Source organism: Staurois parvus, unplaced genomic scaffold, assembly GCF_062004578.1.
Source record: "Staurois parvus isolate SC_StPar_1 unplaced genomic scaffold, SC_StPar_1.0 ptg000158l, whole genome shotgun sequence".
In the NCBI taxonomy this organism is placed as follows: Eukaryota; Metazoa; Chordata; class Amphibia; order Anura; family Ranidae; genus Staurois; species Staurois parvus.
The window spans coordinates 653723-665906 of NW_028317954.1; the positions used below are offsets into that span (position 1 = coordinate 653723).

The 12184-nt window shown below is 40.8% G+C and overlaps 1 protein-coding gene across 1 annotated transcript in view; it reads left to right on the top strand.

Moving 5' to 3' along the window:
- The first annotated feature begins 1051 nt into the window (after positions 1 to 1051).
- FOXN4 (forkhead box N4) overlaps positions 1052 to 12184 on the top strand; it is a 44581-nt gene continuing 33448 nt past the window's right edge. Inside the window, exons 1-2 of the mRNA XM_089675761.1 lie at positions 1052 to 1911; positions 2160 to 2245. Coding sequence (XP_089531887.1) covers positions 2163 to 2245 — 83 coding nt within the window. The 5' untranslated portion in view covers positions 1052 to 1911; positions 2160 to 2162. The remainder of the gene's footprint in view (positions 1912 to 2159; positions 2246 to 12184) is intronic.

The window sequence follows — 12184 nt, forward strand, 5'->3', positions numbered from 1 at the left end:
GCCTCACCTGTCGATCACTGGGTCCTGGCTGGTGATTCTCCGCTGGTACATGGTGATCGCCATGTATCACCAATGGGGGGAGAGACCTGTATGTAAACAATACAGATCTCTCCCCTGTCAGCTCCTGCACACTGCTTTGTATGGCTCTGCATAGCAGTGCCATACAATGCAGTGTGCTTCGTGTAAAGCACACATAGCACATAATGTGAAACAGCACACAGTTAACTCTTTGATCACCCCAGATGTTAACCCCTTCCTGCCCAGCGTCATTAGTACAGTGTCAATGCTTTTAATTAGCACTGATCACTGTATTAGTGTCACTGGGGATGTCAGTGACAGTCAGTTCCCCCCAGTGTCAGAATGCCCACCACTGTCCGGCAATAAGTCGCTGATCGCCGCCATTACTAGTAGGAAAAAAAAAATCCAGTATCTATACTGCCATTTGTTGACGCTATAACTTTCACGTAACCAATTAATTTACACGTATTGGGATTTTTTAACAAAGACAAGTCACAGATTACATTTTGGCCTATATTTGATGACATTTGACTTCTTAATTTTTTTTACTGGACATGTTTAACAGCAAAAAGTCAAAGATATTTTTTTTTCTCAAAATTGTTGGTCTTTTTTTTTTTTATAGCGCAAAAAAATAAAAAGTGCACAGGCGATCAAATACCACCAAAAGAAAGCTCAATTTGTGGGAAAAAAAAGGACGTAAATTTAATTTGGGTGCAGCGTTCCATGACCTCGCAATTGTCAGTTAAAGTAACGCAGAAATGGCCTGGTGAGGTAAATCCTCGGGAGGACAAGTGGTTAAGACAAATGTGAATAAGTGAAAAGGAGGACTCCAGTCAGACAGGTGACTGAACTCTGCTGGGTCATTTCCAAGCACAAAGCATTCCCCTGTCACCTGCTCACCGCCCATACAGCTCTACCTTCCAGTAATTAGCAGAGAAGGTGGTTTCTGATCACCGAGCACACAATAGCAGTTTGTTTTTCCCTGTGTGTGTCTGTGCGGCGCCTGCTGTCCCTCCCTTTCTCTCCCCCTGGTGCTGCCGCCATCTGAGGAGTCTTTTCCCGGGCTAGGACGCGGGTAGAGCGGCGGGTATGGACAGCGCGGGTCGGGCGGGCTCATTGGCTGGCCAACGGCTGAGAGCAGCTGGTGAGGGAACAGTGAGAGCTGAGCAGGACTCGGGCTCACACTGCTCCTCTCACACCCGCACTGAGCACCTTACCGCCGGACTGTACACTACGCGAGGGCCGGGCCCGCCAGCACCACTCTCCGCTCAACTTTTACACCCGAACCGTACGCCTGCTCCCCGGGCACGTATCATCTACAGCTCAGCTGGGGGTGTTCTTCTTTAGGGAAGCCAATGTGTCCCCGTCAGGACGAACAGAGGCGACGAAGCACGGCCTCTATGAGACCCCGGAGAAGACGGCTTGCTCAGTGACCAGCAGCAGGTGGCCTACTTCTGACACCCGCCCGTGTTTTTGTTTTTTTTTTATTCTACTTCCCAAAGTGCCGTGTCTCAGTAATTAGCCCTGAATAAAGTAGAGGCGTTCAAATACAAGCGTCTCCGTGTACGTCCGCAACGCGGCGTCCCCTGGGACGGAGCCCCTGCCACTGGGACACTACTAAGACGAGCAGCCCGGGAGCTCCGTGCTAAGAGCCGGCCACAAGAAGGAGCGGATGAAGACAGCACTGCCCTGCTTGTGACCCAGAGGGAAGCAGTGCGCATGCGCCGAGCTGGACAGCTCCTGAGAGGGAAATTTAAAACGGTTTGGGAGCAGATAGACATCTCATTACAAAGAAGAGAGCAGTGCCCAGGGAGTCACACAGAGCTGATCACCAGCTGCACATCCCCTGCCTCCCTCACCAAACCACACAGCAGCCTGCCTTAGGAGCCTTAGGTACTCATAGCCACCTCTCTATCACTTCCATAGGAATAAAACACTGCAGTGTTCAATGCAGCATGGGAACAACCATACCACTGCTTATATGTCATTATATACTACTGAGAGACTTCTAACAAGCGCATATACCTCCATCCATCTATAGATTGCTTATGTCTGATCTGATCCATCCATCTATCTATCTAATCTGTCTATCATAACATGATTGTATATCTAACCATCTTTTATTTATGTCACTATTGAAGGAGATGATAGACAGTGACATCTCCGGAATGATGTCTGGAATTATCAGGACAACAGAACATAACCATCCTACCAACCAAGATTACAGGTAAGTCTCATGATTGTTTTATTTATTTATTACATGTATTTCTATACCATCCACAATTTACACAGCACTTTACATATATATATTGCACACTGACATCAGTCCCTGTGGTCAAGGAGCTTACAATCTAAGGTCCCTAACTCACATTCATTTCTATACCAATTTATTATTCACTACACATTGACCAGAGGACACATAACCCAAGATCTAAAGAGCATTAACAAGGTATTACAGTATTTTCACAAGAAAGAGATTTTTTTTTTTAATCTCTTCATCTAATTAAGATGTCCATGTCGGTGACGGTTTTTGAGCTCAGTGGCTTTGTGCTGACAGTTACCTAGTTTTGTGCGTCTGTCATTTTTGCACATATATTTTTTTATTTTGGAAAAAATACCCAATTGCAGAATAGACTGCACAAGAAATATTTTTTTTATCTCTTCATCTAATTAAGATGTCCATGTTGGTGACGGTTTTTGAGTGCAGTGGCTTTGTGCTGACAGTTACCTAGTTATGTGCTTTGAAAGTCTAATGTTTGCACATATATTTTTTTATTGTGAAAAAAATACCCAATTGCAGAATAAACTGCACACTGTTAATACAGGGTAATATTTCCAAATTGTGTTTTTCCCCATTTTTAGAATTCATAGTTTTAGGTTGTTAATTGCAGATTAATTCCCAAAAATCTGAAAGAAGATTATTATAGGTATTAATATAGTACAGTAAATTTAGGCAGCATTTTACATATATTGTACATGCACGCCAGTACTTGCCCTTGAGCTTACGATCTATGGTCCCTATCTCACATACACACATACTAGGGTCAATTTAGACAGGAACCTATTTACCAACCATCATGTCTTTGGGTATTAAGAGTAGAGCAACATGAGAACAGCCATGTTCAACAGCTGCACATATGTACTACAATTTAGAGAGAGATTCATAAACATCACAAAACATCCATATCTGGTTTTATTATGGGTGTGTAAAATATTAGTGTTGAGATAAAGCCTTTTTTATGTTTAATCCAAATACAAATTGTCTGTACCATTAATTATATTCCCAGTATGTGATCTTCAGGTGCTGGTGCTTTTACAGTACGTCAAAAATGTCATCTTCTCCTCACAATAATACTATTGGGTTGATTTCTAGAAATATAGGAAATAAATCCGGGCATTGGCTGTAGGAATTAGTATATTCTTAGCAGTCATGCTTTCTCCTATACTGGGTAAATGAAACAAGAAAACCAATTAGTCGCTGTGTACAAGATGATGTTACAGTTCAGCAAATACTAGATCCAGTACATCACAGAGCTGATTAAAATTTTAGCATTGTCATTTCAGGATCTAGATAACATGCATTTGTACAAAAGAGAAAAGCATATAACAGTGAAAACAGTGGCCTTCAGTGTGTTAAGTGTGTAATATAGCAGTACTTCCAAAGTAGCATTTCTAACGGTGATTTTGTTGCAGAGTAAATTATTGGATACATAAATGTTTATTTAGAAAGATCTGTAAAATAACCAGATTTTGTTAGGTTTAGAGAGGCATAAATTTATTCAGAGAAACAAGCATAGGACCATAGAAGAGTGATGTCAATACCGCGTGGCCCATCGGGTCTGCCTCATTTTTTTAAATTTTGATTTATACTTTTTTGTTGTTGTTTTTTTGGTTTTCAACTTTTTTACATGAGTATAGATCTATGTTTGTCCCAAGCATGTTTGAATCCAATTATTGATGACTGACTAACTACCTCTTCTGGAAGTCTATTCCAAGCACCAACTACTCTTTCAGTAAAATAATACTTTTTGAGTTTTGAACTTTCTATATCTTTGAACTGTACATGGTAAAACATATCTGGAAAATATATTTACATAAAATTTTCATCTGTATCTTCATTTACATTTAATGCTCATTCACTTTATGATTTGTACTCAACTATTTTGTTGTCATTAACCTAAGGGCTTTTGGTGTAAACAGCAAACCTCCGGACAAATTTAACTTATTCTACCAATTTTTATTTCTACCACGTTTGAACTTCCCTTGGTATTTTCGTAGTAGTAGTAAACACCAGGAGGCCTCTCTAACATTTATATACGACATGCTTTTAAAGTAAAGGATGGGCAGATTCCAAACTGTGTACAATTGTGACTTATACATTTCTTTTGGGACACATTTTGTGGAAATTAGGGTTTGCATTCATTTAATTTTTTTTACTATTTCTATTGCAGCTTTTAGCCATGCTGTATGACTATTCATATTCTTGATCAATTGTCCATTTCATGCTTCAGGTTTTATAAATGAAAATTATTTTTTCTGGAAACAAAAAAATCAGACATAATTGTATTTTAGCACCTAGTTATACTTGGCTTTGGTAAACTCTCTATTGCTTCTATATAATGGTTTCATCATTCAATAATGTGTGGTTGCAACGTAATTGGTTTTTATTGATGATACTAATGTTATAATTGTATCTCCTTGCTACTAATAAACTGGGAATGAGGAAATGTAAGGGTTACAAAGCTTGATTAAGCCGAAATACTCACTGTTAGAAGTTCTAGTGTGTCAGATGATGATTGGCATTGGTGGGAGTTCAGTTTTATTTCAGGGTGTGATTTTTATTTTTACAATGTTTAGTGTTCTAAAGAGGTTAGTATCATCCCTAAGTCATAGCATTCTGTTATATTGCTTCAGGGCACAATATCTTTGTGGAATCAGTGGAATTTAATGTCCATCCAAAGCAGATACTGTATAGCATTGCTGGACATCAGAAAGCTAGATCAGTTTCCAGTGTTCAGTCTGTTATAGGTCTTGAAGGCTCAATGGGGTTTATTTACTAAAGCTGGAGAGTGCAAAATGAGGCTCCTTCTTGCATAGAAACCAATCAGCGTCTAACCTCAGCTTGTTCAATTAAACTTTAGCTTAGAAGCTGATTGGTCTCTGTCCAGAAGTGAGCCTGATTTTGCACTCTCCAGTAAATAAACCCCATGGTACCCCTTTGTACAGGCCATAGTTCACTTCGTATTGCCACTACAGTTCCCAGGTAATATAAGGAGTCATCAACATATTGAACTTGCCATCAACCAGGATAAACTATGATAGTAGATTGAAGTGCAGTGGATGTTTAAAGTGAACATATTGTATCATTTTATGTGCCTATTTGTTTTCATGTGTCTAATAATAATGTTAAAACATGTGGCATATTTTAAGCCTGCAATTAACTTTGGTTATAGTGGTACTTTTTCTGGCACAGGCCATTAGGACTTAGTGCTTTTGTATCTGGGTGGTTTGCATTGTATGCATGATATGGAAGAAACTGCATAGTATGTCGTTTCTTCTCTGTAAACCTGTACCCACATTGTACTTCTTCTGCAGTAGTTGTGATTGTTCCTGAGAGAGTGGCGTAAATAATGGCAAGTTTTTTTCATGGGGCCTGACAGAGAAAAGAATAGAGCTGTCACTTTGTATGAGTGCTGTTTACACTTGCCCTGTCACCATAGCACATAACGGGGCCCGAACATCGCTGCGGGGTTGCTGTGCAGTCCCACATTACATGTCCAGGAGAATGGCTCCCAATTAAAAGAGAAGGACTGTGTGAATTTGCCACTGTGTAGAGATCTCTGGGAGAACATCTCTTGCAGCAGTCAAAGCATATTTAGGGAATGGTTACTCAAGCTTTAAATGATGTCACGGCAGTTTCTGTTAATAACTGCTTTAACAAGCACAACATATCTTATGCTACATGAAAAGGGATCTGGTCTTTGTCCAACTTCATAAACTTCAGTGGAAGAATGTACTGTGATGAAATGCTCATTCATTCCTATTTACTGATTTATCAGAAGCCAATTAATTACAATAGGTCTGAATGATAATTAAGTTTGCATGTGTGTGCTAGTGTATTAGCAAGCAGAAACAGAGCTTTTAGCTGAGCATTTGCATTACTGATTGTACAACTGTGAAAGAGCCTGTTTGTAATCTCTGCAACGGGGCTCTCTGCTTTAATTTTTTGCTACTGTCCCCGAGATCACCATTTTCAAGAAAGTGAAAGGGAAAATTGACTTGTCAGGTAAAGAATTTTAAAGGATAGTTTTACTTGGGACTGAAATGTCTTCATGGGTAGAATTAATGCAGTATTAAACCCAAAAACAAAAATGTATTAAATTGCAGATTTCCAATTCTTAGATGTATACAAAGCAAACAGAGCAGAGCGCCAGATTAGTGTATGGTTAAAAACAACACTTTAATGCCATTTTTCACTTATATCTGAAAGACCTGTAGACTGCTCTAGGTGTCAGAGTGGTTTTGCGATATACAGCTCTCCACAATCTGGATGGACTGATAGGGCTGCAGGGCACAAGCAGGGACCCACTGCAAGGTGGTAGATTGGCGGAATCTCTCCTCTTACTCGTGGCAGTAACAGGAAGGCAGACAGGAGAATGTGACAAGCTGTAGGGGCGGACAGCAACGCGTTTCTGAGGTCCTGCCTCCTTTTTAAAGCTGTGCCCTGCAGCCTCCCTCTATCCAATGTGTGCCCAGCAGAGCTCCCACTTTCATCCAATGTGTGCCCAGCAGAGTGCCCCCCTTTCATTCAATGAGTTCCCCCCTTTCAACCAATGTGTTTCCAGCAGAGTGCCCCCTTTCATCCAATGTGTGCCCAGCAGAGTACCCACATTTTATCCAATGTGTGCCAAGCAGAGTGGCCGCTTTCATCCAGTGTGTGCCCAGCAGAGTGTCCCCTTACATTCAATGTGTGCCCAATAGAATCCCTCCTTTAAAATGGCAGGGCTGAAGCCAGGAGGCAGAGCAGCACTGGACAGCGTAAATCTAGTCCTCCTGTAAATTCAGGGGCAGAGCAATTGCATAATTGGTTGCTAGGATGCCAGGGTCCTTGCAGTCAACCACAGCACAGGGACTGGGGGGGTAGAATCTGGTTTAGGGACTGGAGGAAAATTATGGCTGTCACAGCTATTGAGATAGCTGATCCACTGCCATTCACAGATTAGCTCAACTACTGCCATCCAGCCAGGGCATTTTTATGGACAGTTGCTGCAAGCTGGATAAAATCTTGTAGTGGGCTGGATGTGGCCCACTTATAGTTTGTTGAAGTTTGAAGACCCTTGTATAAGTGCATTGGGGTAGCAGTCAAAATCAGCAGTCCTGCACCAAAGTACGTGGTTGCAAGAATGCATTATCATGCATGTGTTTTTGCTGCACTGCAATACATAGATCTCAATAGGCCCTGGCAGTTGCTGTCAGCTGCCTGAGCTCACAAACACTTTCCCAATTTCTGACAGTACAGTGCGTGAGCTCTAGCATTTGATAAGTCAGCCAGATCTAAGGTGATGTGGAACAGAGGGGCCCAGGCCTTTAAGTAATATATATTTTTTTATTCAGTTTTTCCAGAGAAAGATAATTTATATTCCTTTTTTATGTTATCCGCAAACAGCATATGCCACCAGTTGGTACCACTGAGAATACTATCCTCAACATATTGGCTGTCGCCATTTCTCCGGGAATCAGTTCCTGAAAAGCATGCAATCCAGTTCAATGTGGTTTCTTTTTGATGCCAGGGCTTTTGAGATGTACATAAAGAGTACATTTGAATTCAGGCCATCTTGCCCATATTTGATAATAGTTGTCATATCTATCCCTAAATGGCTAGTTACCCCACATGGTCAATTTTTGCCAACAATTCTGCGATTGGTGGAGGGTTAGTAATCTGCCAATATTTGGAGGTTGTATATTTAAATTGTTATTAAATAATTGAATGCCTATCTGTGTTATTGTATATGAGAACTTTCAGTAAAATTGATATTGGGAAAGATTTACTAAAACTAGAGCACTCAGAATTTGGTGCAGGTGTGCATAGTAACCAAAGAGCTTCTAACTTCACTTGTTCAATTAATCACTTGCCCTCCAGAGGATTTACCCCCCTTCCTGACCAGGCCATTTTTTGCATTATGGCGCTGCATTACTTTAAGTGACAATTGCACGGTCATGCAACGCTGCACCCAAATTAAATTTACGTCTTTTTTTTCTTTTAGTGGTATTTAATCGCCTGTGCGGTTTTACTTTTTGCGCTATAAAAAAAAAAAGACCAACAATTTGGAGAAAAAACAATATTTTTGACTTTTTGCTATTAAACATGTCCAGTAAAAAAATCAATCAAATTTCATCATATATTTAGGCCAAAATATATTCTGCTACATGTCTTTACTGAAAAAAATACAAATACGTGTAAATTAATTGGTTTACGTGAAAGTTATAGTATTTACAAATAGCGGTATATATACTGGGATTTTTATTTTTTATTTAAAATTTTTACTAGTAATGGCTGCAATCAGTGACTTATACACCAATGCAGTGATCCGTGCTAATATAAAGCACTGACACTGTACTAATGACACTAAGCAGGAAGGGGTTAATGTGGGGCGATCAAAGGGTTAACTGTGTGCTGTGCGTGTGCTTTCAACTGTAAGCACACTGCTTTGCATGGGTCTGCTATGCAGAGCCATGCAAAACGGTGCAGGAGCTGACAGGGGAGAGAACTGTATTGTTTACATACAGTTCTCTCCCTCTGTCGGTAATGATCCTCGATTACCAGGTACCAGCGAGTAATCACTGGGCGAGACCCGATGATTGACAGCCAAGAGAGCAAATAGCAGTGCGGGTAGGGCACGTGCGCGTTGCGCGCATGCCCACTACCCGAAAATGCAAAATCACGTATATATACAGTGAAGGAAAATAAGTGTTTAATCCACTGCTGATTTTGAATGTTTGCCTACTCACAAAGAAATGATCAGTCTAAAAATAGAATGGTAGGTGTATTGTAACACTGAGAGAGTAGCAACAAAAAATTCAAAAGAAATGCATGTCTAACAAATTATGCACTGATTTGCATGTTCATGAGGGAAATAAATATTTTATCCCCTATCATGCAGCGGGATTTCTGGCTACCAGGTGTCTTTCATACATGTAACAAGCTGAGATTAGAAGCAGTCTCTTAAAGGGAGTGATGCCAATCTCATTTTGTTACCTGTCTAAAAGACACCTGTCCACAGGAGCAATCAGATTCCAAACTCTCCACCATGGCAAAGACCAAAGAGCTGTCCAAGGATGTCAGGAACAAGATTGTAGACCTACACAAGGCTGGACTGGGCTACAAAACTATTGCCAAGCAGCTTGGTGAGAAGGTGACAACAGTTGGTGCAATCATTCGCAAATGGAAGAAACACAAAACAACTGTCAGTCTCCCTATGTCTGGTGCACCATGCAAGATCTCACCTCGTGGAGTGTCAATGATCATGAGAACAGTGAGGAATCATCCCAGAACTACACGTGAGGATCTTGTCAATGATCTCCAGGCAGCTGGGACCACAGTCACCAAGAAAACAATTGGTAACACACTACGCCGACAAGGATTGAAATCCTGCAGTTCCCGCAAGGTCCCTCTGTTCAAGAAAGCAAATGTCAAGGCCCGTCTGAAGTTTGCCACTGAACATCTGAATGATGCAGAGGAGGACTGGTTGAAAGTGTTGTGGTCAGATGAAACCAAAATCGAGCTCTTTGGCATCAACTCAACTCGCCATGTTTGGAGGAGGAGGAATGCTGCCTATGACCCCAAGAACACCATCCCAACTGTCAAACATGGTGGCGGAAACATTCTGCTTTGGGTTGATTTTCTGCTAAGGGGACTGGACAACTGCACCGCATCAAAGGGATGATGGACGGGGCAATGTACTGTCAAATCTTGTGTGAGAACCTTCCTCCCTCAGCCAGGGCATTGAAAATGGTTCGTGGATGGATGTTCCAGCATGAGAATGACCCAAAACACACGGCCAAGGCAACAAAGGAGTGGCTCAAAAAGAAGCACATTAAGGAGTCGCCTAGCCAGTCTCCAGACCTTAATCCGATTGAAAATCTGTGGAGGGAGCTAAAAGTTCGAGTTGCCAAACATCAGCCACCAAACATTAATGACTTGGAGAGGATCTGATAAGAGGAGTGGGCCAAAATCCCTCTTGAGATGTGTGCAAACCTGGTGGCTAACTACAGGATACGTCTGACCTCTGTGATTACCAACAAGGGATTTGCCACCAAGTACGAAGTCATGTTCTGTGAAGGGGATCAAATACTTATTTCCCTCATGAACATGCAAATCAGTGCATAATTTGTTAGGCATGCATTTCTTTTAATTTTTTTGTTGCTATTCTGTCTCTCAGTGTTACAATACACATACCATTCAATTTTTAGACTGATCATTTCTTTGTGAGTGGGCAAACATTCAAAATCAGCAGGGGATCAAATACTTATTTTCTTCACTGTACATGATTTTGCACACCCCTGCCACCCTGTAGCAGTATATCTGCTATTGGGTGGTGGGAAAGCGGTTAAGTTTTGACAAAACCTGGAAGCTGATTGGTTACTATGTAGAGCTGCACCAGATTTTGCATGCTCCAGTTTGAGTAAATCTGTCCCACTGAATAATTGGAATATATATTTCTAAAATATATATTTTCTTCTCTTGTTTTAAAGTGGAATTATAAGAAAATAAGAAATATAAAAATGACATACAGTATATGATGCAGTCTGTTACTAATATAAGCAGTAGTATTGCAGTTTTGGTATTTCCCCTGTATTTTTGACCAATTTATCCTACTAGTAGATGTATTGAAGGTACACTTCATGTGAAAGGGTTACAACACTGCTTTTTTCTTTTTTTTTTGTATTTTGCAATAACTTCGCACAGCATCGTCACCCTGCAAAGAGGGTGATGTTAGATGACCATTTCATTTTAAATGAACTGTAAAGCACAAACAAAGCGTGGCATGTGTGCTCCTTTTTTTTTTTTTTTTTTACTTTTGGAATATAAGATTTAAAGTGTAACTATGAGCAACTTTAAAAACATTATATGTATGTGCTGCAGCCTGTCATTTACACCCCACCTCCACCCCAGTAAAAATAGTTTTAGATATGTTCAGTAAGTGCAAAAAAAACCTGTTGACCCTGGCTGAAATCCAAAGCTGCCCTGAATCCTATGCACTCTGTATTATCTCAAATAGTTTAATCTGACTTGCCAAGTTTTCCCTTGTACCACATAACACCTCCCCTCCATGTTATGGAGATGCAGATAGGGGGCGATTCTGTAGTTCAGCAAATTAGCACTAGGCAGCTGGGCAGGGCTGACAACAATCCTTTGCAATTTCACGGTAGCAAAAGCATTGTGTTGTCAGCCCAAAACAGGAAATTAGGAGCTGAGTGCATTTCTACCAGGATCAACATTTGCTCTCTTTACTTGTAGCATAAGGGGTACAACATGGAAAAATCTGCAAGTATAGCACAGGTGTACTGCATAATTTTATTCCCCTTACATACACTTTAAACTTTTTTTCCAAAATTAGAAAAAAAAAACTTACCTTACCATTGTGCCCCTTTCAGTGTTGACCAATCAAGGCTGTCAGTCACTGCTCCACGCCCAGCCTCCATCACGTCTGCTGCTTCGTCCGAGACCCACTCATCCTTTTTAACTACTGAATGGCCTCTGATATGTAACTTCTGCATATATGCACAGCCTTTAATTTTTCCCCCAACTCCCAGTTCTATATTCCATCTCACAAATGCCAGGAAAGAGGCAGAGTAGACACTGCACAATACGTGCCACAAGAGCAGTGTTTTGGCAGAAGAGATTTTACCAGTCTATTATGCCAGAAGACGCCACATTTTATCAGTTTTTAATTTTTAACTTTAGTTCCACTTTAAAATGGTGTTAACTGGAGTAAAGCTGGCCATAGATGGATCAAAATTTGACAGTTCAGACGAATTTCAGTCTATGTGTGGGCATCCTAGTTCGACAGAATTTGAGTGCTAGATGGACTTCTTTCGAACAGGAATGTTGCTAAACTTTTGTCCATAACAGCTGTAGCCAGTGATCAATGTATTCCTACATCAG